Here is a 27,212-nt window from a genome sequence, read left to right as displayed (position 1 = left end):
AAATGTCAATACGAACGCTATCACTTGTGTTGCACTTCGATAGACGGAGACGGACCTGAATAGCGGAGCACTATCATCGCCAAAAGGAGAGCGTTTAAGAGTTTAAGGGACACCCATATTTAGAGCACTTGGTAATCAGACCGACAAGTTTAGAAAGTGCAAACCTTGCGCCAGTGTTTTTGAACTGTCAACTTTATCAAGCGCGAGAGGAAATGCAGAGCACCCAATGAGTCATGTTACCCGCTACTACAGCTACAGTTTCCACGACGATCTCGTTGCTATGTGCGTTTCCTCCTTGGTATCATGTGGCTGATAAGGCTTTAAGCGTAGTGGAGTGATATTTCGTTTGAATGATAAAAAAGTGCCCCGGGCGCTTAAAAGACCGAGACCACAGACCATCGGAATGCATTGCCATTCTGTCATCTTCTGTGGTGCTGTCCGAAGGCTCACCACTAAAGGTAATATCCTCTGAGCTGTTCACATCTTTCTCAATTTGTTTGGATGTGCGGTAGGTGTAATTGATGCAGTTCTTCTACGCAACATATCTCGTTTTCAGTATGACTGGTTGTTGGTATGGTTGGAATGGGTTTTCGTTGGAGGTAAGACGGCGCATAGGCCGACAGGGTGCGCGTCCAGGCACCAGCCATGCCGTTTATAATTTTATGTGTCATCTTTATTTGTGCAACTACCCTCCACAACGAGCTCTAGGAAGTTTTTAAGCACGGGCGGCGCGAAGAAATGGCACAGGAAATCTTATGAGCGGCGACAAAAATGAATCAAGTTCATCCTTGAAAGCAAAATTATAGCTCGTAGCAGTGCTTGCGTTGGCGAGGTAGAATCGTGCGTCAGCGACTGCGCACCCAGAACGAGTGCTACTGCCTACGCACGCTCCAACCTACACAGCCACTAGCAGTTCTTGTTTTTTTTTCTGCTACATATAAGCATAATATTTAAGATGGCAGTTTACAAAAGAAATTGAAAGAATTATAGCTTTCACTATAAAAGGCATTCGGCAAAAGAGATGATGCGATAGAAATGCTTTAACACATTTAATGGCAGTCATTTCAATTCACTTATTTAAGCGTGCATTTTAGCTCCTATGCCCGTCTTCTCGTCTCAATGCATTACGCACATACGCAATCCGCGCAATGAGCCACCACAGAAAAAAAAAATATACGTCTTCGCGTATGGCTATTGCAAACCTTGCATTTCCTTCCGAATCTTTTATGCCTTGAACTGAATCTTGCAGTATTAACACGAGACATGAGGTATGTTTTGTGTAGCAAAGCTCTCCATGGTATTTTAGCACGTTTGTTTCCCAACTCCCATGAACTTCACTCTGTTGGTAGGGAAGAAAAGTATTACCTTTAAGATTCACTGAACGCCGTTGTGAGGGCAAAGCAATGTTACCATTTTCGGTACAGTCAGGAAATAACGTTATAGATTTAGGAATGGTGAGTTTAGACTTGCTGTACCGTTTTGATTTTCTGCATACGAGCGCCTATTACATGTTTAAGTAGCTTTGTTTTTCAGCTAAATTTCAAGTGCTTCCTTATTCTATTCGAGTGTTTCTAGAGAAAAAAACGTTTTCCACATTAAGGTTAGCCCTCTCATCCTCCACGCTGCGGCATGTTCTTTTTTCTCTCTTTACATGAGCAGAAGATAAAGTGAGCTACACAGAATGTAGCTGGGCATAGGTACGCTAGGAAAATAAAGAAAAACAGATGAAAGGACGGTCGAAAAAGCGCCCTCTCATTGTGTCTTTTCATCCAATGACTTTTTCCTGCTGCTGTAAAATGCACCATCGTTTTTCTTTTTTCAGTTTTCTGGCCACCACTGACACGTCATCATCGTAGACTGACAAAGAACTAGTAATCATGGCAGCACTCGCCAGAGCACTTGCCGTACTCTTGACCCTGCACTTGTGCACTGCAGAGGAGACTCCATTCAGCGTGTCAATCGGTAAGTCAGAATACCACTTCCATAGTGACCTTTCGAAAGTGTTTTGCATTTTGCGATATAACATCACATTTCTTCTCGCGCTCGAGGGTAAACTGTCGCATCTTTGCGTGAAAGTAAACAACTGTGCGCGCATATATGCTCTCGCACACCCATGCTACGCATTGGGACGCACGCGGTAATCATCTCGAAAAGGCTAGTTGGCGCGGTAGAGGTGTACGCGCGATTGTGACGTAATGGGGCATCGGACTGCTATGCTCGGCGAAAAAGCTTTCATGCCACCATCGGGAGGCTCAATGTTTCAATTTTCTTTTTGGGTATGAGCTATTCCGCAAGACAGTCGCTGCAGCCAGAAGTCACGGTCGAGAAACTCCTCTAGGGTCTGCGAAGAGAGCTCTGATGTAAAATTTTGCAGGTCCTGACCACTATTGGAAACGGTGAACGCGAATCTTTTGTGAGAAGCGAGCAGAGTAAGGTGGCGCATTGCGACACTACAAGTGGTGCAAGACTTCAGAGAGGCAAACGTTCCTCAGTTTCCGCGGTAGAATTTAGAAAAGCGGAAGTATTGTTCAGCAGTAGACCGTGTCGTATCATAAAACACGACAGGCTTGATCTGGTAGAAGCGTGCCGCAACCTCGTTGTGAGATGAGAGTCGGGTAGTAAAGTTCGATGATCAATAGTTCCCTACGTTACAATGGTCATGTTAGCAAGAAAATGCGCGCACTCGCATTTCATTAGTTTACTGCTCCCGTTAGCGCGCGTAACACAGCAATCATTAAAAAGAGCTAGCTTGCACAAGGAAAATTCGGAAGGGTGCTTCGTTCCTCCTATTATGGCGTGAGAGCATCGGGCTTCTGTGCTGGGAGGCGCGAGTTCAGAAGAAACCATCAGGAATGTTGTGTGTGCGGGTATACGTGCATGCGCGTGTGCGTGCGTGTGTGTGTATGTGCGCGTGCGTGCCTGCGTGCGTGTGCGCGCGCGCGTGTGTGTGTGTGTGTGCGTGCGTGCATGTGCGCGCGTGTGTGTGTATGTGTGTGAGCGTGCGTGCATGTGCGTGTGTGTGCGTGTGTGTATGTGTGTGTACGTGCGTGCGTGCGCGTGCATGCGTGTGTGTGGGTGTGTGTGTGTGTGCGTGCGTGCATGTGTGTGTGCGTGTATGTATGTGTGTGTGTGTGCGTGTGCCTGTGTGTGTGCGTGTGTGTGTATGTGTGCGTGCATGCGTGTGTGTGTGTGTGCGTGCGCGCGTGCACTTCAGGACATCCTCCAGCTCACAGAAATAACCAGACAGTAATAAACACACGGAGGAAGAAGAAGCATGTGCTTGCTGCGGACGCGTCCGCGCCGGCTCCCACTTTCTCGCCAATTTCAATGTGCCTTTTGCCCAGTTTTGTGCCTTTTCTACTCGGAATCGGATTCTTGAAGTTCTCTTCTACCTAGGGAGACCACATTTCGGCAAGTGCGTGACCTCTAGACTTTTTTACGAGTGATTTCAGCTCTCGCCGCCCCACTTCGGGCTCTAAGCCTAACGGCGAGTACGGCCGCCGCCATTAACGCACGTCTCGACTCCGACCAAGCCGCCGCCGACCCCAGACATCCCCGCGCCCACCCCGGCTGTGGTGGCCTCCAGCGATCACAACAAACGAGCCTTCCCATGGCATACGAAGTCAATGGCCAAGACATGCGCCCGGAAGACTTCACCGCAGATGCAGGGTGGACTATCGTGGCGCCGCGCCCGTCAGTAATCAAGACTGCGTTGAGCCAGCCCAACCTCGTTAACCACCAACGAAAGGGAGGAAATACCAACGCCAGTGTCTCAACAGCCAGAAACTCCTTGATCAAAGCAAGCAGGATGCCCGCGCTGCCCCAAGATGACATCAAGATCGTGATTCGCATACGTGGCGGTATCAACATAGCCAAGGTAGGCCAACTTACGGTCACCAAAGCAATTTGCATGGCTGCTTGCATCGAATCTACCGAGCGAAGCGAGGACACGATATGCCCCAATTTGAAGCAAAACATCATGGTGGTCAGCACACCGTCCGAAGCGAACGCAGCAAAATACCTCAGGATCCGCAGCATTTCCATAGGAGAGCAAACGTTTGAATCTACTGCATATAGGACGGCGCCGCACGAAACATGCAAAGGCGTTATAAGAGGCGTTCCGCTCGATGAGACGCAGGACTCCATAAACCGCAAGATCGTCAACCCACGTAACCCGCTCGCTCTGGCGGCAAAGAGAATCAAGGAAACTGGCACGGTCATCATCGCCTTCGACGGCTTTCGAGTCCCGAACTATGTCAGATACGACAACGCCCTGATCAAGTGTTCCCTTTACCGAAAGCAGATCGCCATGTGCCATGTGTGCGGCAGACTCGGCCATCGTGCCGACGTATGCCCCTCGCCCGACGACGCAATTTGCAAAGGCTGTGGACTAGCAAACCCTAACGCAGATCATGTGTGCACCTCGATCAAATGTGCGCTCTGCGAGGGAAATCATGTCACGGCAAGCAAGGAATGCAAGAACCGCTTCCAACTCCCCTACGTCGTCCGAAGACGACGAGTTGAAAGAAAAATCGCAGCAAACGCAAGCAAAAGCACCACGAGATCAGGGCCAGTCGCCCTGAGTCAGCACAACTTCCCGCCACTCAAGGACGCCGAGAGTAGCGCCATCGACGACAACGTGGCCGCCAACGCAGATGCTCGCTTGTCCGGCGAGCGGGGCCGCTCGAGATCGAGGAACCGCGGTCGATTATCGTCACGATCGCGAGGACGCTCCAGGAACCCGAGCCAGCGATCCTCGTCAAGGATACGATTCGCCCCCAGCCCACGAGTTGGCGGTGATGACCGGTTGACGTGGGCCCAGCGAGTTCAGCAGCACCAACAACAGGAGCGACAAGAACAGCAGCACCAACAGCAGGCCGCCAGCCAGGTGAGTCCGATGGCACGGCCAGAGCAAGTAGAAATAGCAAATACGATTAAAAGAATAGAACACGAAAACAAAGAGTTAAGGCAAACCATCACACAACTTGTCGAGGAAATCAGACAACTCAAAACGCCACCACCCCACGACTCTAATCAAACCGAAGTCACATCAGAACCCATGGTAGTGGAAGTACCGGTCGTGGAATCCACGCGCAATCCGCATAAGAGAAAAGCCGTGACAAACACACATCCATCGAGCACGGACAGTGACATTAGGGAAATCAGGGAACTGCTCAGCGGGCTTGCAACTACCGTCGCGTCACTAAAGGAAGGGCAAGACAAACTTGCGACGACAATAGGGACCCTCAAGGAAGGTTACGACAGGATAACGCTACAGATCAACCACATGATGGAGATGATCAACATCCATGGCGCAAGGCTCAACGCGCTAGAAATGGCAGACCACCCGTCTGTGACGTCACAGCCTACTACCACCAAGCTACCTCGAGCATTGTCGCTCGATAGACATAGCAACAACGTGGCCTCACAAAGGCCACCCAACGCCAACAACAAAGATGGCTGTGCAAATTGAAACGTTTCGCCTTTGGCAATGGAATTGTAGGGGCTACGTCCGTAAAAAGGCACCCCTGCAACAATACATTCGAGCCAAAAAAGACAAACCCCAAGTCATTCTCCTACAAGAGACAAATACCGCTACACCCTCGCTACCCGGCTATGACGTGACCGCAACGACACCGCAACACAAATGTAGAGGTATCGCCACGTTGGTCAGCAACAAGCTAGCCCACACGACACACAACATTAATCACGACCACAGCAATTGCGAATTCATTCTCAGGGAAGTCTTCCCTAGAGCCAAAAACGCCAAGAGCATATTCATCCTCAACGTTTACAGCAGCCCCAAGCACAGAGCACAAAAATTTAAGCAAATACTCCAGCTCGCCCGCAACCGTGCCGGCGACAACCCCGTGATCGTGGCCGGGGACTTCAACGCCCCTAACACGGCCTGGGGATACGTCGCCAGCAGAGCCAAAGGCAAGGACTTGCTAAACGACGCCGATGAACTAGACCTAACGCTCATCACGAACGCCGAGTACCCCACAAGAACGGGTAACTCGGTCAACCGCGACACAACGCCAGATCTCACTTTCGTCCGCAACGTTCCACACTATCAGTGGAACAACCTCTTCGAGGATCTGGGCAGCGATCATCACATTGTTGAGACAACAATTGACACCCCATCCAGAGGACCCAGAAAAATGACGTACGTCGATTGGGACAAGTTCCGCGAGTTCAGACACGAACGCCGAACAGGCAACGAAACAATGGAACAATGGAAGTCGCAACTAAAGGCCGACATTAAGGCGGCCACGAAGGAAATAGAGACAGATCTTCCCGTTCAAAGCATGGACAGCCGACTGGCCCACATGCTCGAAGCCAAGCAATCGCTCACCAGGAGATGGAAAGAACAAAGACACAATCGACGGCTCAGGAAAAGAATTTCTTCCCTCAACCGGCTGATTGCAGAATATTGCACGCAACTATCTAACCAGCAACGGAACGAGGTGTGCGACGCCGCGGACGGCCGCATCAACAGCGGGACGACGTGGCACCTGCTCAAACATCTTTTAGATAGAACCAAAACCAAAGCGGACCAGGGTCGTACGCTGAACAAGATCATGCACGAGGAACTCAAAATTACTACGGAAAATGAGCTCATTGACCGTCTTGCCGACAAGTACCTCCCGCTGGCCAAAAATGCTAGAGGCACGACCGCCGATGCATATCGCGGCAAAGCCAACCCAGAGCTTGATCGGGACTTCTCAACCGAAGAGGTGCGCACGGCGCTTCAGAACCTAAACAGCAAGTCAGCGCCGGGGCCGGATGGCGTAACTAACAAGGCACTTAGAAACCTCGACGAAACCTCAATCGAAACCCTCACAGAGGAAATCAACAAAATCTGGAGGAATGGAGCACTACCAGAAGACTGGAAAACGGCCCTTATCGTGCTCATCCCAAAGCCTGGCAAGGCGCCCAACATCAATAACCTCAGACCTATCTCGCTGACGTCTTGCGTCGGCAAGGTAGCCAAGCACGCGGTCCTAAACAGGCTCTCGAAACATCTCGAAGATAGAGATGTCTACCCCGCAGCAATGATCGGCTTGAGACCCGGGCTATCCACCCAAGACGCTATGAAGCTCCTCAAGCATCAGATCATTGACGCAGACACGAGAGACGCGAGAGTAATCCTAGGGCTAGACCTCGAAAAGGCATTCGATAATTTATCACACGACTACATACGCGACACGATCTCCAACCTCGACCTCGGCACGAGACTCTACGCTAATACAAAATCGTTCCTGAGCGACAGAACGGCCACCCTCCGTCTAGGGGAAATCAAGTCCCAGAAATACAAACTCGGAGGCAGGGGCACCCCGCAAGGTTCTGTCATCTCTCCGACGCTTTTTAACCTTGCGCTAGCTGGCCTAGGCAAGAAACCGGATCAAATCGAGAACGTCAAATACACGATATACGCCGATGACGTAACGCTCTGGGTCCCCGGAGGTAGCCTGGGATCAATTGAAAGCGCTCTGCAGGAAGCGATAAACGTGATCGAGGAATACCTCGCTCCCACCGGCCTGCGATGTTCGCCTGCGAAGTCGGAGCTCCTCGTCTACAAACCATCGAGGAGCGGTCCCAAACCAAAGAACGAAATCAGAGACACACACGTCATTACTCTCAGAACAAAAGACGGAGGAACCATTCCACACGTCAGCAAAATCAGAGTCCTTGGGATGTTCATTGAAAGCAACGGCTCTAACGCCGCTACAGTGGAGAAGATCGTGACAAAGTCGAATAATGCATTGAACCTCATACGACGCGTAGCCAACAGACAACACGGCCTTAAGGAAGTAAATCTTCTCAAGCTAACACACGCCTTTGCGCTATGCCACTTCACCTACGAGGCGGCCATGCACAGATGGAAGGTAGCGGAGAAGGACAAACTCAACGTACAACTGAGGAAGCTAGTCAAACTAGCGCTGGGAATCCCCAAGAACACCGAGACAGAGCTCCTGCTGCAACTGGGGGTACACAACACACTTGAAGAAATCGCCGAAGCTCAAGAACGGGCTCAATGGACAAGACTCTCTGGAACCAAACCGGGTAGAGACATCCTAGCCAAACTAGGTCATGACACCACAGTAATCGAGAATCTATATCAAAGCGTTCCGACGGACATACGAAACTTTTACACGGTTCGCCCACTGCCGCGGAACATGAACCCGGCGCACCATCAACCCAGAAGGCTGGCACGCGGATCGTTCATCCTGCGCGAAATACGTGATAAGAAGATCCTAGCCTGTTTCGTTGACGCGGCACAGTACCCAACCAGGAAAGCGTTCGTTGCCACCACGATCAATAAGCAAGGTCAAGTGAGAAACGCTCTCACAGTCAAGACCCACAAGTCCGAGATAGCAGAACAGGTTGCCATTGCACTCGCGCTCACAGACCCGACTACCACCCACGTCTACAGCGATTCACGCTCGGCCGTCAAAGCCTTTCAGAAAGGAGCAGTTGCAAGACAAGCAGTACAAATAATCAATAGATCCGCAACGCTGCAGCATCACACCATCTGCTGGTTCCCGGCACACCTCGGAGAGATCGAGGACGCCCCTCGCAATCTCAATGAGATGGCTCACAGGAGCGCGCGAGACCTAACCTTCCGCGACGCCCCCTATTCTGGTCGTGACCATCCCAGCGAGAATCGGGACCCTCCCTCCACATATAACGAGATCATAAAGCACTTTTATCTAGACCGCAGAATATACAGCACACCTCACAATAAGCTCACCAGGCCTCAAGCCTTGACGTTCAGAATGCTTCAAACAAACACGTACCCCACGCAGAACAGACTCCACCACTACATGCCTGACCTATACAAAACATCATATTGCGAAAATTGCCATAGAACACTAGACGTACATCACTTGCTCTGGCCGTGTGGTCGGACCCACGCAAACAAGGATCAAGACTCCGCCAGGCTACAAGACGCATTACGCAGCACGGACCTGGCGGAGCAGCTCTGGGCCGTCCAGCGAGCCCACGATGCGGCCAGGGAGTTACAACTCCCGGTCCCAACGTGGGAGTAGCCCGCTCTATGGGACCTTGCGCCCCGTAGCTCGCAGGACCTTTCTATAAAGTTACTCCATCCATCCAATAAACACACCGCTATGTCAAGGGAAGAGCCAAAGGAGCCTAACTCTTTTTAAAGAATGCACTCGGAATATATAATTTCATGGTTCACGCCGACGCGGTAAAGTAGTATCTTGCGATTCATTACTTTTTATTTTTTAATGTCCGACAAACTGCGCCAATTTCTGCTCCAGCCATTTTATTCACAACACACAAAGGTACAAAGTAACGGGGTGTCCAACCACAAGATAACCGATCAGTTATTTTCATCTAAACCTAAGCGAAGCTGATATCTTTTCCAGCCCACTTGGAGCTGAAATCAAACCGGAACTTTTTGCCGGAGCCCGCTCTGCTACTGGACCAGCCCACGGTCATTGCTCAGAAATTCCATGCAACGCGCATTCTGTTGCTTTGGGATTAGCCGCGTCCTTCGCCAGAGGGATGTCGTTGGCTCACTGAAGAGTGCGCGTGGTTGACTCAAGTGCACACTGTACACATGGTCCGCACACACTGCCCGGCAGACTGCCATTGACGCGGCGTCGTTATGTAGGGTACTTGTGCTCAGGACATCTGCCGTGCTGAGGAATAGAAGCTAATGGGTAGCTAATGGGAATAGAAGCTAATGGGTAATGTCTGATACGCGTGTTTCAGCTTGTGCTGCACCTTCACCGACTACTGTTCCCCCTGCAGCCTCACTGTGGCCTCGCGTAAAGTTTCCACTACAAATATTGCTAGCTGAAGGCGACAATGTACTGAAGTAAACAGGAGGAACAAACATTATTTCGCGGTGCTCGCTTATTAATCGAAAATTTGTGAAATTGTAGGCCTCTGTACAGCGTTTAGATTGCACTACATTTAGTCTCCGAAACAGTTTGCGCGAGTGTTTCAATTACTGCCAGGTTGAAAAATATATCGCACTGTAATTCCAGAAGTTGAATTCGTGCAAGATATCCACTATAGTCGCCAGAAATGCGCTGCCTAGAAACTGAGCTCGACAACAAGACACGAAAAGAAATTAGGCTGGACAGATGCTTATCTTGCCTCGTTGCCTACGTTGTCGTGGTACTCAAATTTTTAGCTATCGTATACACAATTAGTACAGCGGCCAGTTTTACTCAATATGTCAGACAACGCTTACCAAGTTCTGCTCAAAGTCTGCGCTACCTACGTATCTGCGTTTTATAGAGCGAAGTTGTTAGTGTTTCTCTAGAAGCTCGGCGGAAACGTCTATAGCATGTTTTCGTGGTATCCTGAAAGAACTGGCTTATTCACCAAGTTTCTGTTTACAAGAAATCGTAAGTGGGGGGGGCGCAGTCACGTGAGGTGCTAAATAGAAATTTATATCCTCGTTTTATTCATGTTTAGAGGTACGAAACACTTACTATTATTCACCGCTCTTATAATAGAGCCAAAATTACAGCAATTCTACACTGAGAGGAAGTAGCAGCCATGTTACGGGTAAACTGTGCAAAAGTATTGAACATTACAGGTTAGTCACGGCCTTGGCAATATACTTATACAAGCGCGCCAGATGTTGTGGAAACGTGTTTTATGACACAAGCAGCAGGTTTTGCCAATCTACGAAAATAATACGACCGTGTCATAAAGATACCATAAAAAAATTTGATGCATCCAAAGGGCGCTTTGTGGGCAAAGTTTCAAGAGCCTCAGTTCATTATGGGTCTTACGAAAAAAAATCTTAGGCAAGCGCCGAAAAGCGCGGTGCTTCCATTAAACGGTTACACCGTTCTTAACAGAGAACTGTACGTGACGCCGGGTTCATAATCACTGGGTGTAAGGACCGTGCTAGTGGAAACCTTTGGGGAAAGTTTAAACATATCAGGCTTAATTGCGACTTTCATAATAATTAGTGAACTCCCGTTTTCTCCCTTCTTTCATGCTTTATAGCACATCAATAGAGGTTCCCCACAATGTCCTCGGTGTGTCAAACGAGCCACCTTGTTTATTTTTCGTGAAAGTAACGGCAATGTTACGCGTAAGCTAGGTGGCTATTGCACTAGGGCCTTTGCAGTATACTGCGTACGGCAGCGCGCGAAAATAAATTATGAATATATTTTAGGAATGATTCGTCATTTGGCCCGCTATACCGTGAATGTGATAACAGCCCTTAAGATAATATCTTTAAAATCTGAGTAACAGTCTGAATCATGGGCATGCGAGGTTAAGTGTGTGTGGAGAAAGAAGTTCTTGCTCGAACACGTTTTATGGCCACACTAAAGACTGCTTTCTAATGTACGGAGAACTGAGCGGGAGACCATGTTCCCCATTAATAAAATAAGTGGCTGTGTTAGGGGTGATGAGCAGCAACGTTTGACTTAGACCGCTTAACTGCGCAGATAGAACCTATTTTCTTCATCGTCTGGTAAGATCTCAACTACAAGAACACGCCGTTTTGAACAGAGACGTTTATGAACTAGTTTCATATAGGGTGGTGGGTATTTCCTGGACCAGTACATGTGCATGCTTGTCCACACGAGCATAAAGCGGCACCATCCTCAGTGCACACCAATATTCGGTAAGACACGCTCCAGCGGCTTAGTGGCTACGGTGTTGCGCTAGCCCACGCTAGTCTCTAATCGTCGTCGTCGTCTTCACACTGCTCGCCTCTTCGTGATCGCAAATACTGTTCCGTAGCACTACCCGGCGGCAAAAGCGCCGTCCCGGAGCGACTAAGGGCCGGACTCGGAAGCAGTGTTGTAGGCCTTGAGCCGAGTGATATGTACGATATCACTAGATGCCAGAGGAGAGGACGAGGTTCAACCTACAGGAGCGATTTCGTACGTCACAGGCGTCACCTGGCGCAGCACGCAGTAGTACCCTGTGTATCGCGAAAGGAACTTCTCTGAAAGTCCGACGTGACGAGAGGGCCATGACAGGAGCACGAGCGCACCAGGCGTAAGCTGTACGTCACGATGGCGGGCATTGTACTTACACTGCTGAGTGGTTTGTGAGGCCGTCAGTCGAGCACGTGCAAGCTGGCGTGCATGGTCGGCGAGGGCGATGACGTCGCACGCATACTCGCTTGTTGAGACCGCAGCAGGAGGAAGTGCCGTGTCTAGGGGTAAGGCAGGTTCGCGACCATACAGTAGATAAAATGGGGAAAATCCGGCCGTGTCGTACCGGGAAGAATTGTACGCAAATGTTACGGAAGGAAGGGGAAGGTCCCAGTCGTGGTGGTCCTTGGAAACCTACTTGGACAGCATATGGGTAAGAGTACGGTTTAACCGCTCCGTCAGGCCATTGGTTTGAGAATGGCATGAGGTAGTTAGCTTGTGTTCAATGGAGCAGGAACGCACAATGTTGACGATAACTTTCGAGAGGAAGTTTCGACCACGGTCAGTAAGCAGCTGTCGCGGGGTGCCATGACGCATGATAATGTAACGCAAGAGAAAGTCCGCGATGTCAGTGGCGCAACTTGTAGGGCAAGCCCGCGTGATAGGGTATCGGGTGGCGTAATCAGTTGCGACGGCTACCCATTTGTTCCCGGAAGATGACGTGGGAAAGGGACCGAGGACGTCTAATCTAACACGAAAGAACGGTTCCACAGGGACGGTGATCGGCTGGAGATGACCGGCAGGTAACACCTGAGGTGTTTTCCGACGCTCGCAGGGATCACGGGTAGCAACATAGCGTCGGACAGAGCGAGCAAGAGCAGGCCAACAGAAGCGGCGGCGGACGCGGTCGTACGTGCGGGTTACCCCAACATGCCCTGCAGTGGGTGCGTCATGCATCTCAAAGAGCACAGTCTGTCGTAGATGTTATGGCACGACATGAGCAAGATCAGATCCGTCAAGGAGAAAGTTCGTTCGGTACAGAATGCCGCCCTGAAGGTCATATCGGCGAACGGATGCGTCGGTAGGTGTAGAGCGCCGACGCTCGATGAGTGCTCGCAGCGATCGGTCTCGGTACTGCTCATCGGCGATGTTAGCGAAGGCAGACACAGAGAAAATTCCGTTGGCGGTAGTACTATCTCCATCATCAGGCTCGTTTACCGGGTAGCGAGACAGGCAGTCAGCGTCCTTGTGTAGTCGGCCAGATTTGTAGGTGACAGTATACGAATATTCTTGGAGGCATAAGGCCCAGCGACCAAGTCTTCCTGCATGATCTTTCAGTGAGCATAACCAGCAAAGGGCATGATGGTCTGTGACAACGAAAAAGGGTCGGCCGTATAAGTATGGGCGGAACTTCGCAACCGCCCGAACTAGGGCTAGACACTCACGCTCAGTGATGGAATAGTTGCGCACCGAGGGTGAGAGGAGCCTGCTGGCGTAAGCGATAACACGGTAGTGGCCGCGCTGGCGTTGTGCCAGTACTGCGCCAATTCCGTGACCGCTGGCATCAGTACGGACTTCGGTAGGCGCAGAAGGATCGAAATGGGCCAGTACGGGAGGCGTTTTGAGAAGGTCGATTAGATGCGAGAATGCAGAGGCCTCGTTATCGCCCCACAGGAAAGGGAAGTGTTTCATCAAAAGCTCGGTTAGTGGTCGAGCTATGGCGGCGAAATTTTTCACGAAACGGCGGAAGTACGAACAAAGGCCAATGAAGCTGCGCACACCCTTGACACACTTCGGAACAGGGAAGTGCGTAACCGCGTGGATCTTGCCTGGGTCCGGTTGCACTCCGTTCACGTCAACGAGATGTCCAAGGACAGTAATCTGGCGACGGCCATAATTGGCACTTCGATGCGTTGAGTTGCACACCGGCACGATGAAAAACGTCCAGGACTGCTGAGAGGCGCTCGAGGTGTGTCGCGAACGTTGCGGATAATACTATAACTTCGTCCAAGTAGCACAGGCACGTGGACTATTTCAAACCGTGAAGAAGGGAGTACATCATGCGTTGAAACGCCGCAGAGGCGTTACATAGACTGAACGGCATCACTTTGAATTGATAAAGACCGTCGCGTGTTACAAAAGCAGTCTTCTCGCGGTCGAGATCGTCCACGCAAGCTGCCAGTAGCCAGAGCGAAGGTAAATAGAGGAGAAATAGCGAGCACTATGGGAGGCAGTCAAGGGCGTCATCAATCCCAGATAGGGGATATACGTCCTTTTTGGTAACCCTGTTAAGGTACCGCTTATCCACGCAAAAGCGACATGAGCGATCCTTCTTTTTGACCAGTACCACAGGTAACGCCCATGGACTACATGACGGTTCAATAATGTTCTTGGCAAGCATTTTGCGAACTTCTGCGTGAATAACTTGAGGCTCAGCCGGTGACACTCGATACGGGCGGGGTTGAATAGGGGGGCATCACCGGCATTAATTCGATCTTTAAGATCTGCAATTTGGGCGAAAAAACGATCGTTAAAGTAAAAAATATGGTGGTAGGAAAACAGATTGCGGTAGAGCTTACGAGCGTGCTCGGACGGCAAGTCTTGCGCAATCATTTTCTGTAAGTCGGCGATGGTACAAGTTGCCGACTGCGATGGTAAAGGAGGATCGGATGAATTGTCGTCTAATGCAATAAATGCCATTGAATGATCCTCGAATGAGCAAAGCTGGGCCAGAGACATCCCGCGTGGCAGCACCTGTGTCGTCTAGCCAAAATTGACCACTGGCAGGCCGACGCAATTCGCCGTAATAAATAAAACTTTATGAGGTACTGTGATCCCGTGTTAAGGAGGACGTCTTCCATAGGAGCCGCGATCTAGTGATCGTCGGGGATTGGTGGGGATGACACTAAGTCAACGTAAATCAGTGCCGAAGGTGGCCAGCGAACGAAGTCGACGGAACTGAGGCGACTGATGTGTGGTTCAGCGGGATCCCGAACAGGCAGGTCAAGGCGGAGAGTACTGGCGGAACAATCGATGAGAGCAGAATGTGCGGAGAGGAAATTTAAGCCGATGATGATGTCGTGGGGACAGTGGGCGATGTCTGGGAATATCACGATAGTGGAGCGGTCGGCGAAGGAGACGCGGGCGGTACACATACAAATAACGGGGGCTGTTCCGCCATCGCCGACAAGGACAACATGCGTCGTGGCGGGCATGATAATTTTCTTGAGCCGGTTACGAAGGTCAGCGCTTATTACCGATAAATGCGCCCCAGTCTCTATAAGTGCAGACATAGAAACACCGTCGACTTGCACGTCAAGAAGGTTCAGATGAGTGGGCAACGTCAGTAGAGGATTTGGCGGCGTAGGGGGCAATGCAGCGTCACCTCGAGGCACTGCATTATCTAGTTTTCAGGCTGGGAGCGGCGTCCGAAGGAGGTCGGCGAATAGGAGCGACGGGGCTGGGGAGAGCGAGATTGTCGTTCTTTGGGGCGAAGGCAAACGAGAATAGGGGTGGTTCGGTGCAGGAGAATCAGTGGCGGCATTATCGGAGCATGCGGCATAGGGACCAGAAGGGCCACCTGGGGGGCGAGAGTAGGCACTATAAGTAGACCGGGTCGGGGAACTCCAGCGACTGCGACAGTGCCGAGAAATGTGCCCGATACAATGGCAGTGAAAATAAATGGGCTTGTAGTAAGCAGTGCGCCATTCAGATTGGTTGCGGAAATGAGGTGGGTAAGAAGATGCGGGACGGGGCGTAATCGAAGAAGCCGGGCTGGTATCAGGGCGATGGGCCGAGCAGATGGTGTGAAGACCCATGTTTTCGAACTCCTGGCGGACAACTGCCTGGATCAGGGAAACCGTGACTGGAGACGGGTTGGTGGGACTGGAGTCGAAGGCAGCCTATTGCGGCCTCGGTCTCGCCCCGGACGATCCTGGTAACATCGGCAATTTTGTTGGGACGAGGAGAGCCGGCACAGGAAGATGTCGCTCGGATGTTGGGCAGACGGGCAAACTGCTGGTCAATACGTCGGTTTTTAGCGAGTGCGAGGCGGCGGCACTCTTTTATAACTGCATCCACCGTCGTCACGTTGTTGGAAACGATCAAGTTGAAGGCGTCATCGGCAATGCCTATGAGGATGTGGGAAACCTTGTCTGGCTCAGTCATGTGTGCATCAAGTTTTCGGCACAGAGTCAAGACGTCCTGAATGTAGGTGACATATAGGGCTCTGTTGATATCTGCACACGGCCGGAAAGCGCCTTCTGCGCGGCAAGTTGGTGACCGTAGGGGTTGCCGAACCAGTCTCGAAGCTTTTCCTTAGGTGAATCCCAACATGTCAGCTCGTCTTCATGCGTACGAAACCAAACTCAAGGTGTGCCAGCGTGGCAAAAGACTACGTTGGCGAGCATGATAGTAGGGTCCCACTGGTTACTGCGGCTGACGTGTTCGTACAAGCTGATCCAGTCATCCACGTCTTCCCCATCTTTGCCCGAGAATACGCCAGGATCACGAGGAGCGGGGAGAGTGATGTAGGTCGTCGAAGTGGCATGCAGGTGTCGGAGCTGGCGGAGTCGAGTAGTCGTCGCCGGGAGCCATGAAGCAAGGCTCGACGTACCGTGACGTGACGAGGTACAGGGAACGTCCACCACCACCAGATATGTTACGTAGGAATACGCAGGTGAAAAGCTACATACAAATATATTTACAAGAAAATACGCCGCGCTTCGCCAAGAGGCAACAGCCCGCGCTAGCGTCTAATCGTCGTCGTCGTTTTCTCACTGCTCGCCTCTTTACTGTTCCGTAGCAATATTTAAAGGGCGGACGTAGTCTAAGGTTACGGCGATTTCGGCGGGCACTTCAAGCCGATGATGCGATGATCACCGAAAGTTTGTCCCTTAGGCTGCTGACCGCCGATCGCAGTACGATGGCGTGTGTTCGTTTTCATTTTTTATTGTATAGGAACAGAAATTATATGATCACTCCTGGCGACTGCACCGTCATCTTTGGGTAGTCCGTATCAAGTCGAAGTGCTGGAAGATCGCGGTCGCACGCCTCATGCTCTAGGTGCGCGGCAAAGCGTGCGATCGTGAGCCGAAAGGAATGGTGGATTATTGCGCGGCACGCGCGGCGTCTCGTCGCACGTGCACGGTGGCGTTTACGATGATGAAAACGTTCTATTGACAGGAAAAGAGGAGGGGAGTTAGGAGAAGGGTGGTCAGATTCTTAATGCGGAATTCCGTTGGCTAAGGCCGCCACCCTGGCTCTTTCCACGAGGGCTTGCTGGTCCTCTAGAATTGAGCTGGGCAGGCCTGCCCCCCATCCTTCCCACGTTGGCTGTTGTATAGTCTTTAAGGCACTATTAGCCTGGCAGACCCAAAGCATATGTTACAAATCTGCCTTCTGCCCGCAGAATTTACACTCGGCGGAAATGGACTGTGGCTGAATAGCATGTAGCTCGACTGGGTTAACAAATAACGTGGTTTGTAGCGTTCGTACATTACATTCTTCTGATTTATCCAATCCCTTGGTTGGGGCCCGGGCATTGTCGTCGCGATAAACGCAATTGCTGTAATATATCTCCATAAGTTACAAGAATTGGGGAGGTGAGCGCGCGCTAGAAGGGCTGGGGGGGAGGCGGCAGGGTGCGCGTCTCGTTCTAATCTGGCCGCACCGGTGCATGGCGAACGCATGTTCTATCTTGTAGGTAATCTACGGTTGGTTCAACGGCTGGCAGAACTGAAATCGCTACCATCTTTGAGGGCTCTGTGTTCTCACGCGCCTAGTTCGCGTTGGAGCGAGAAGCCGCGCGATGCAGAATTTCTGCGCCGCTTATGTGCTCTCCAAAACGCCAGCCTTGTGGCAGCTAGTGTTCGCGGTCAATGAGTGAATTCTGTGATATTCTCGAGTGCGTGTTACACCATGCCTAATAACTTAGTCAGTAAGCGAATGTTTAGTGGCATCTAAAAGGCTGATAAACCTGCAACCTTAATTTTAGCAGTTGCTTAATGTCGTGCTATAGATAACAATAGCTTGGCTTGCGGGATATTGCGTTGTCTTCTTTTTCTTTCCGGACACAGTCATAAGCTCAACGCACTCCTAAAATCTGTCACACTTTGACTTGCATTAGAACTGTGTATTCAAGCGTTTACTATGTTTCTCGCCTCTGCCGGCCAAGCAAGCTCGCGCGCGGTGTAATAGCTCCGGTGGAACATGTCGCCCCTGCTAGCCGCACGAGAGGGGGCTAAATGCCGTTGGACTGTAAGTGGTCAATAAGTCTGCAGCGCACACTCACGTTATCTCGGGCTTATTCACACCTTTTTTGTGCAGCTTCATTTGTTTCTGCACTAGTCGCCAACACTAAAGAAGCTCCGAAGATATCCGTACCTATGTGTTCTCACTCAAGTTCAACAAGCTTTCGTACATTCCACGCTTCATAAGGATCAGGCCTAATGGGTATGAGAACCTAGCCGCTGATCGAGCTAGATTTAAATTAGGCTTAATTTGTAATAAATGTGGTCTGAACACGTATAGTTAAGACCAGTTATGTCACACATCATGGCTTCAAGCCTTGGGATTTCCCATTCCCTTTAACGCAGTAAGGTTGCCCAGGAAGATATTTTAAGACATATAATATTGTTGTTGCCATGTAATGCTAACCATTACATTGTATGAGTGTTTTTTTTTCATTCACGTTAGGGATGGTAAGTGCCCGTCAGTATATCTCCCCGAATGTTTCATACGCTGAGCAAACTTGTTTTACAGATTCTCAGGCTGCTAGAAAAACATTATTCTGACTGGCTTTGAACTGTGCAGGACCTTGCCCTGGCACTCCCCAGGTGGATTTCACGGAGCGCATACGCACCTATCTGAGGCAAATTCCCAACAACCTAACCCTCCCGCACTTGTTCGAGGGCAACGAAGAAATGGGATTGGAGCTTGGCAACCCTACCCTTACGGGGCTTGGAGACCTGTGGGCTTACAAGCCTTACAGCAGCGCCTGCTTTGCCCAGACTACCACGTACGTCGAGGTTGTCGCCTTCGCTCGCGTGCCGCTTGTTGCTACCATGAACTGGAGGGGCTGCACCGGAGGATCAGGGCATATGGGTATGAAGGTAAGTGTCACCTAGGCTCCGATATGTTACGGTGCTCGAAACCTAGCACCATGACGTAGCGCGATGTGCAGTCAATGAACAGTCAATTTTAATATACGAATTAATTATGCTGACATATAGCCTGATGAGATACTTGCAGAAGAATGGCTTCAGACCGCATAGCAAAGGTCGCCACACTTGTTCCTCCATCTCTAAGCAGTCGACGAAAGTGTTTGCAGAGCCACTGTTTCGACAACAGGGTGTGTTATGGTCGCGACTTATGTTGGGTACTCGAGCACACTCAAGTGCGCAACTGAGAAATTTTAAACAGCGAATACACCCACGAGTCAGTTCACTGACTTGCACCCTTTCAAGGTTGATGAACTAAAGTCTAACGTGAACGTATGAGGGCTGTGGGATATTCAGTATGAGCAATAAACGTATCTGTTTTCAGGTTTTTCAAGTAGGTTATTTTGTTGAATCAGCAAAATCGTAGCACAATCACCTACCACTACTTCACTCTAAGTGCGTCTACCACAAAAAGATTGCAAAACGGTTTTCTTTTGCTTAAAAAATGTGTAATTTCGTTAGTGACTTCTCTTTAAAGGGCTTGAAATTGAATCATTTAAGTAGATATTCAACCGCTTTCTAAAACTTTTCTGTAAAAATAATGCAACTTGGTCGCATATTCAAATTGCAAAACTAGTGCCCGTCCTACGTAAATTATATCTAGAAGACTGCTTGCAGGAAATGTGTCAAGCCTACACAGCACAAGAAAAGATCAGCGGAAAATAAATGACATCAGAAATGGCATTGGCTACGCTATATAGTTGAACTGATGTGTTGCTCTTTTCCCTAAACAAATATACTTATTACAATATTTTAGGTTTGGAAACTTGAGTCCTACTTGGACTCAGCCCTTATTCCACCACCATTACCATTTAACCGCTATTGTAACTGCAAATTTCCAGTTTTCTTTTTTTGCATTAGCTAACCATTTGCAGTGAAGCAGCCCGTAAAAATAATCAGAGAAGTCAGCAAAGTGCCCAGATACAATATTTATCTCAGCGATCATTATAACGACTTTTTCTAAAGGCGCCGCAATATGCTTTAAACATCATATTGACACGTGTACTTATCTTTATCGGGCAACCACGTTTCGCCGCCTAACAAATGTAATCGCACAGCATGGGACGCGCCTGCATGTATCCGAAGGTTCTGGAAAGTTATCGATGCTTCTATCCGCTGTCTGTTGTCGCCGAGACTTATGTTACCTGATTTCATCACCTGACGCGAATGGTGTAGAACTTTGTGGAAGGCACGCGGGTCCGAACGATTAGTCTAGAACATTCGACGACTGCTCTATAAAAGCCGACGCGCTTGACCCGCAGATCAGATTTTCGACGATCGCCGACTGTGTTCGCCACTTTCGTTGTGCTATAAGTAGCTTGTTTTGTGGGCACAGGTTCGCCCAATAAAGATCTAGTTTTGCCTTTCACAGTATTTTTACTGTGTTCTTAACGTCACCACCGCGTGACAATATTAACCTTATACTTCTGTCCTTTCTTCACAATAATAAGGTATCCAGCAGCCAGCTTCGGCTCATCTTCAAAGTAGCTCCTACGAGTGATGACCCAGCTCACCTGGAGCTATCAAGAATCTACCCTGTGAGCTTCGAAGACGCACAAATGTTTACTTCTGGTGCCTCGAAAGCAATCAGCAGAATCGTGCATTATACCAGCGTCATTATGAAGCATCAAATCGAGCAGTTATGGAGTTACCTCCTTCGCATGGATGCACAGTTTTTGATCAGGGGTCAGCGTCCCCGGGTGTAAGAATACTTCTAATCATCTGCCAAGTATGAATAAACTCATGTAAAACAGGTCTTGTTTCCTTCACTTTCCACTTGCTCTTGAAACACTACTGGTGCCCTGTTTTTTTTTTTAATCACGTATCTTCTTTGCCACTTCTGATTTGCAATTCCATACAATGTACCGTCATAGATGTCCGAAAAGGTACATTCGGTGATACCATTGAGTTTCTATATGCTATATGTTATATGCTATATGTCGTCAATAAAACAAGAAAAGGCACTGCCGCTCGAAAATGATGGGTACGTTGATTCCGCAAGGAAAAATAAATAACGTTTGGTAATGTGCCGCTTGGGCCTGATACGAAACAGCTGGCTGTGTCAATCGAACTGGGTCAAACCAAAACCCTCAGACAGACGTTAAGCAGTAAAGGACTCATTTTGCTGTTTCTATATTGGCAACGACTCAAGATTTTTTTAAGATCATGACACTAAATTAAATTTGCTTACATTTATAAAAATTACATGCTTAAATACGAGAGCGTGCGTTCAACAGTAGGCAATGTTGGTCAATAGCTAATGCAAAATTTATTCCCTGAAGTCTATGCGGTATCACAGATGAATTCTGACACATTTCACGAAACAGTGTGTGCACCGAGAGGAGAAACAACTAGGACATGTAGGAAAAAAGTGCCGCCTTTACAATACAGCGTTCGCGGCTGTATCGGCTGTCGGCCGCGTAATGTGCACATTTCAAGTCAAATGCTGCGCCTTTTAGCACGAAAGAAAGGAAAAGAAGGAGTGACATGAACTTGAATTTACAAATACCTCTTTACCCGAGTTGTCACGGGTATTACGACCTCACTTAGTTGGTTGGATTTGGGTTCGACTTTGGAGTAACACCGGATCAGAGGCCACTGAAGCACTCCTACGACAGTGTATATTACTTTTGGCGCGTAAATTTGCTCTCAAATGTGATACATTGCAGCAGACGGTGCCCTTTTGATTGCGACAGCAGTTTTAGGGAAACCAATTTGAAGGTTCATTTGACTGCGCTGACGACGCCCACATTCGTCACCTAAGTTATACCGTGGCTTCCTAATACACAAGTGCGATTTTCAGCACTGCAGTTGCTCAACAAATGGCGGCCCCGGTAAATAGTTCTATGAATACAAAGAACATGCTTCATATGCTAAGGCTTCTGATGATGCTCATATGATGGTCATATTATTGTGACGGTCTCATCAGAAGATCGCAATACTTTCACACCTTCCCTCTTCCCTGGTGCGGAGTACAAGACTATAGAGTGCACCAGCTCTGGTCAAAACCTCCACCTTTCCAGTAAATAAGATCTCTTTCTCTCTTCGTCACAAGAGCCTCGTCTACGTTTGCGGTGTCATAATACCGGCAAAGGGAGCTTGCACTTCGGTGGTTGTCAAAACGACTGCGCACCAATATTTTGGCAAGCTGTCTCACAGGAAAGCTAATTTGACAATAATGAAAATTATCTACCATGGTCTCGACATTCCGACTCCTCATCCTCAGCTTGTTGATCCCCGATTGGTGAAGATAAGGGGAAGCTTTCTTTCGAAAACCACCACATAGAACCACATTAGGCCGAAAAATGGAGCGTATGTGTGCTTCTGTAGACAATCAATCGCGATGTAAACAAACGGGATCGTATAATGTACATGGTGTTTCGCGTAACTTGAATCAAGGATTTAAACAAAGTGACTAGCCGCGGCTGAATGAACCCAACGCCATACGGTGTGCGTCATGTGGCGCTCCTTAGAGTATATTTTATTGTTTACTTATTCGTTAATTAACTCGGATAAATTATGCGAAATCTTTAATAGTAACTGTCGCCCCTTCAGTCACGAATTACGATCGACTGTCGATAAATTTGTGAAGCTTACCTAATTTTATGCCGAGGCGCTGGAGACTAAAAAGAAAGCAAGTCAAGTGGGGATGAGAATGACTCTGGGCATTTTATACAGACCCGTCATAACTACACAGTACTTAAATATTCATTTCAGAAATTTCAGCAGAAATTTCAGCAGAAATTTCTTCAGCAAGAAGCAATTTCTTCACAAATACGCTGACCAATTTTATGACACACGAGCCAAGAAAGTTCTGGCGTTACCTGGCAAAACCGGGGGCGTCTATCGACCAAATGGAAATAGACGGAGCCATTACGGATAACGCAAACTGTATTGCGAACGCCTTTAATCACTATTTCCAGTCTGTGTTCACCCGTGCTTCTACATCAGAGTTCAATCAAGCGGAATACCACTCCCGCATGCCTGACCTTGTCATAACAGAATGCGGCATTCTTAACTTACTGATACAGCTTGATGAAAAGAAATCGCCTGGGCCCGACGGATTGCCCAATGCTTTTCTAAAACGATACGCGCAACAGCTGTCTCCCCTTCTTCAAAAAATTTTTTCCGCATCCATGGCAACAGCAACCGTGCCCACCGACTGGCTTTGTGCGAAAGTGGTCCCAGTGTTCAAAAAAATGGGAATAGGCTCTTGGTAAGCACGTACAGGCCTATATCACTAACTAGCTCTTGCTGCAAATTAATGGAGCATGTAATTAATAAAGCAGTCATAACTTACCTGGAAAGCAACAAGCTTTTATATGTAAACCAGCACGGATTTAGGAAGGGGCTATCAACAGTCACGCAATTACTTGAAATTACACATGACTTCGCGGCTTCTATTAACTCTGGTTTGCAAGTGGATGCAGTGTTCGTAGACTTTGCAAAGGCTTTTGATTCTGTCCCACATTGTAAATTAATAGAGAAGCTTAAAATGATTGGTATTAATTCAAACATAGTTTCCTGGATTGAAGCTTACCTCTCGGGCCGTACTCAATACGTCGAAATAAAAAATGCCAAATCAATTAGCCTAGACGTTTGCTCTGGTGTTCCACAGGGATCAGTATTAGGACCTACACTTTTTTTAGTCTATATAAATGACATTTTTTCCTGTGTCACTCCAGATGTTGTACTGAGATTATTTGCAGACGACTGCGTTGTGTACACTACCGTTCGTTCACAAGATGACCAAAATTATCTGCACTTAACACTAACTAACATTGATTCTTGGTGTAAAACTTGGGATATGAAAATAAATGTAAGCAAAACGTCATCTGTCACCATAACAAGGAAAAAAACTCCCATCTATTTTACTTACCATTTATCAGGATCTGCTGTGACGCGTAATAATGAAGTAAAGTACTTGGGGGTAACGTTTACTGAAAAATTGAGTTGGGAATCCCATGTAGATAACATATGTACAAAAGCATACCGACAACTTGCATTTATCCGACGAAAATTGTCAGCTGCACCAGCGCATGTAAAACTAAACGCCTATATGACTCTAGTAAGACCCATCCTGGAGTACAGCGCTATAGTTTGGAACCCCCATCAGTCTTACTTGAAAACGAAACTTGAAAGAATTCAAAGCCTAGCACTCCGTTTTATTTATTCCCGTTACTCCCGCTACGATAGCGTGACACTTCTCCGTAAAAGGGCTAGCATCTCGACGTTAGAATGCCGACGACTAACTGCATGCATGAAATTTCTTTTTCTGTTATATCATGATTGCATCAACATAACTAAAGACGTATACCTAAAGCAACCTCACCACCGCTCCAAAAGAACCAATCACGACTTGTGCATACGGCCATTTGCTGCTAGATGTAATTTATTCAAATTTTCTTTTTTTCCTCGATCCATAGAACTATGGAATAGCCTGCCCCGCCATATTGTGAATGATGTGTCAGTTGATGTTTTTGTTGCGAATGTTGAATCTTTCTTTGAAAATGCTTTCGTAAAGGTGTTGTAGCCATAGCCTTCTTGATTAGGAGTCATGAATTGTATGTTTCTACAACTCTGCACACTTTTTGATTCTATTCTTTATATAAGTTATGTATCTTTTCATTCATGTTCCGGAACACCAAACCTGTTGTACCACCTATTGTACATTCCACTCCTGTCAGAGCCTGAGACAGGCTCACAGTATTATGAAGTAAATAAAAAAATTTATTATGCAGTGACTCATGCTGCATTTCATCATTAAAAATATTGAACCATCCGCTTGAATTACATGGGCAGGTTAAATATTGAGTGCAAGTATTACAACAAGGAAAAAGAAATATTCCGCAGTTACTACCGAAATGCCCAACTTCAAACGCCCCGTCAAACAGGTAGCGCCTTCACCGAAGCGGTCGTCTGAACCGATACATTTCCCTCAGAAGTGAAATATGTGCACTTCAGCAAATCGGAATGTCCAATTTATTCAAAGCTGAACATTCGTTGTATATTCCTTGCAACTACTGCACAATAATGGCAAAGAATAGGTCGCCTCCACGAACGTGTAAGCCAGAAGGGGTTAGGACCAAATGCGCGCAGTTGCCTTTTGGAAACAACCGATCAAATTTTTTGTTGCAAGGTACATGCTGCGTGGTGATATTTTCCGGGGTTAGCGAAAGCCCGCAAATTATGAAATGAACCCAATTGAGTGCGCTCGTGCGCTATCGTATTGCAGCGCTCTCAACCACGCATCGGGCGAAAGAACGGCGTGCGCGGACGGTGGCGAATTGAGCGGCCGCGGCCCTTGGCATCGGCTTCACAGTGCGTCAGCATTTTGGCGGCGGTACGCGGAAAGCAAGCGCCGTCATCCCTGATAAGCGATAAACTCGACGCACGGTTGAGAGCGCTGTAGTACGAGAGCGCATGAGCGCCGTCACGTGGCCTTATTTCACATTCGGTATGCTTTCTTTAAAGGTAAAAAAAAATAAAACGCCGCATAGCGTGGAGGTTGCCAGAAAACAAGTTGGATCGGTCGCTTCTGAACTCCCTCTACAAAGCAGCGAAGCACACTGGACCGTAAAATGAATAATACAGATTATGCATAATTGATGTCAGGTAATTGTCTAATTCAACGGAATATAAAAGAATACTCTAATAAGTGCCACATGAAAGCAAACCTGATGTCTTCGGTTCCATTAAGCTGCCATTAACCACTTTGCTCAGAATGCTTGGTTCAAGTTACGTAAAACGCCCTGTCCAGTCCGACCATAGATTTCGCTAAGGCAAACGGGCCGGCTGACATAATCGCACATGATATAAAACGGTTTTGTTATAGAAGTGGAACGCCACATTTCTTGCAATATATCAGCTACACATATACCATGTCAAGCAATTTTATAAACGAGAATGGCGATATATGCGTAAACCAAGCGTTCCAAACTATTTATATATTGATATAGTACTTCTACAAGACAGGTGAAAGGGTGTGCAGAACGAAATGGTAGAATTTTTTGTGACCCATGTGTTAAACACTCACTTGCAAGTATATTGGCCGCGAAATCGATCATGGTCGCCTGCATTGCACATTAGTTGCACATTTTTTTTACAATTCTTTGGCAACTGTTTCTAGCGCTATGCAGACAACATTCATTGCGAGTTCTGCAGCGTCGGCACCCCGCGTCCTATCTATACTGATTCCTTCTGTGTCATAATGCTAATTATGTAACCTTTCTTGGACCCACTAGCCTTCAGAATCTGAATTTATGATTAAAGGTTGGGTCATACTACAGGTACTTAATATACCGAAGGAGGTCCTATAGTCAAAGCCTGTACATGAACAATTATAATATCACGTGCAGAAGCACATGTCTTAAGAGTAATAAGTGAAGAGTAATAACTCTTCCACAGCGTCGCTTGTGTAGGTGTAGAGTGCCCAATGCATAGTTCCGAGATTCTTTGCAAATCTAGCGTCGGCATTTCTTTATTAATATGTCATCTCACATCGGAAAACGTTTCATGTTTTCATGCACGTGTATAAGTAAAATATAGTAATCCTTAATGCGGTACTATTAATTGACGTGAGTATGGTTCTTCATGTGTCCTAAAAAGTGAGCTTTGACGACTTCCTATAGACATCGGCGAAAGCGCCAGTACGAAGCGAAGCTTTAATCACGGGCTCTCTACGACTTTCCTGGCCATGGCTTCTGGCTGCGTGCTGCTGCTGCTGTCCTGACGAATAACTCTTTCTCACTACAGCGTTACTATCTTTAGTATCCATGTAGGCGTTCGCGCTGCTGACCTTGTTTGCTGCAGAATTACTCAGTGATGAAACACGTGATGCCTAATTATCCTCATTTAAACCAATATACCTCACCAGGAGCGAAATTCGTGCTTTGTAGCCTTTCTATTTCTATTTGTCCAATAATTAAGTCCACAATGGCAGGTATATTTCTATGAGGCCAATGTCAACTACCTCGTTGAGATGATCACCTTGTGTTGATGGCCATGATGACATATCGGCAATGGCACATACTGAACATGGGAGACTGGCCAAGAATCAAGGGGGCTACATTATGAATAAACAAAAATAATAAAAATATGC

The 27,212-nt window shown here is 48.1% G+C and overlaps 1 protein-coding gene across 1 annotated transcript; it reads left to right on the top strand.

Moving 5' to 3' along the window:
- The first annotated feature begins 428 nt into the window (after positions 1-428).
- LOC142588818 (uncharacterized) lies at positions 429-21,798 on the top strand. Its single transcript, XM_075700635.1, has 5 exons — positions 429-458; positions 1,823-1,962; positions 18,705-19,003; positions 20,563-20,649; positions 21,781-21,798. The coding sequence occupies exons 2-5, from the start codon at positions 1,878-1,880 to the stop codon at positions 21,796-21,798; spliced, it is 489 nt and encodes a 162-aa protein (XP_075556750.1). The 5' UTR covers positions 429-458; positions 1,823-1,877.
- The last annotated feature ends 5,414 nt before the right edge of the window (positions 21,799-27,212 follow it).

This window comes from Dermacentor variabilis, chromosome 7 (assembly GCF_050947875.1).
Source record: "Dermacentor variabilis isolate Ectoservices chromosome 7, ASM5094787v1, whole genome shotgun sequence".
Taxonomy (NCBI): domain Eukaryota; kingdom Metazoa; phylum Arthropoda; class Arachnida; order Ixodida; family Ixodidae; genus Dermacentor; species Dermacentor variabilis.
This window is presented reverse-complemented; position numbering and strand designations above follow the sequence as displayed.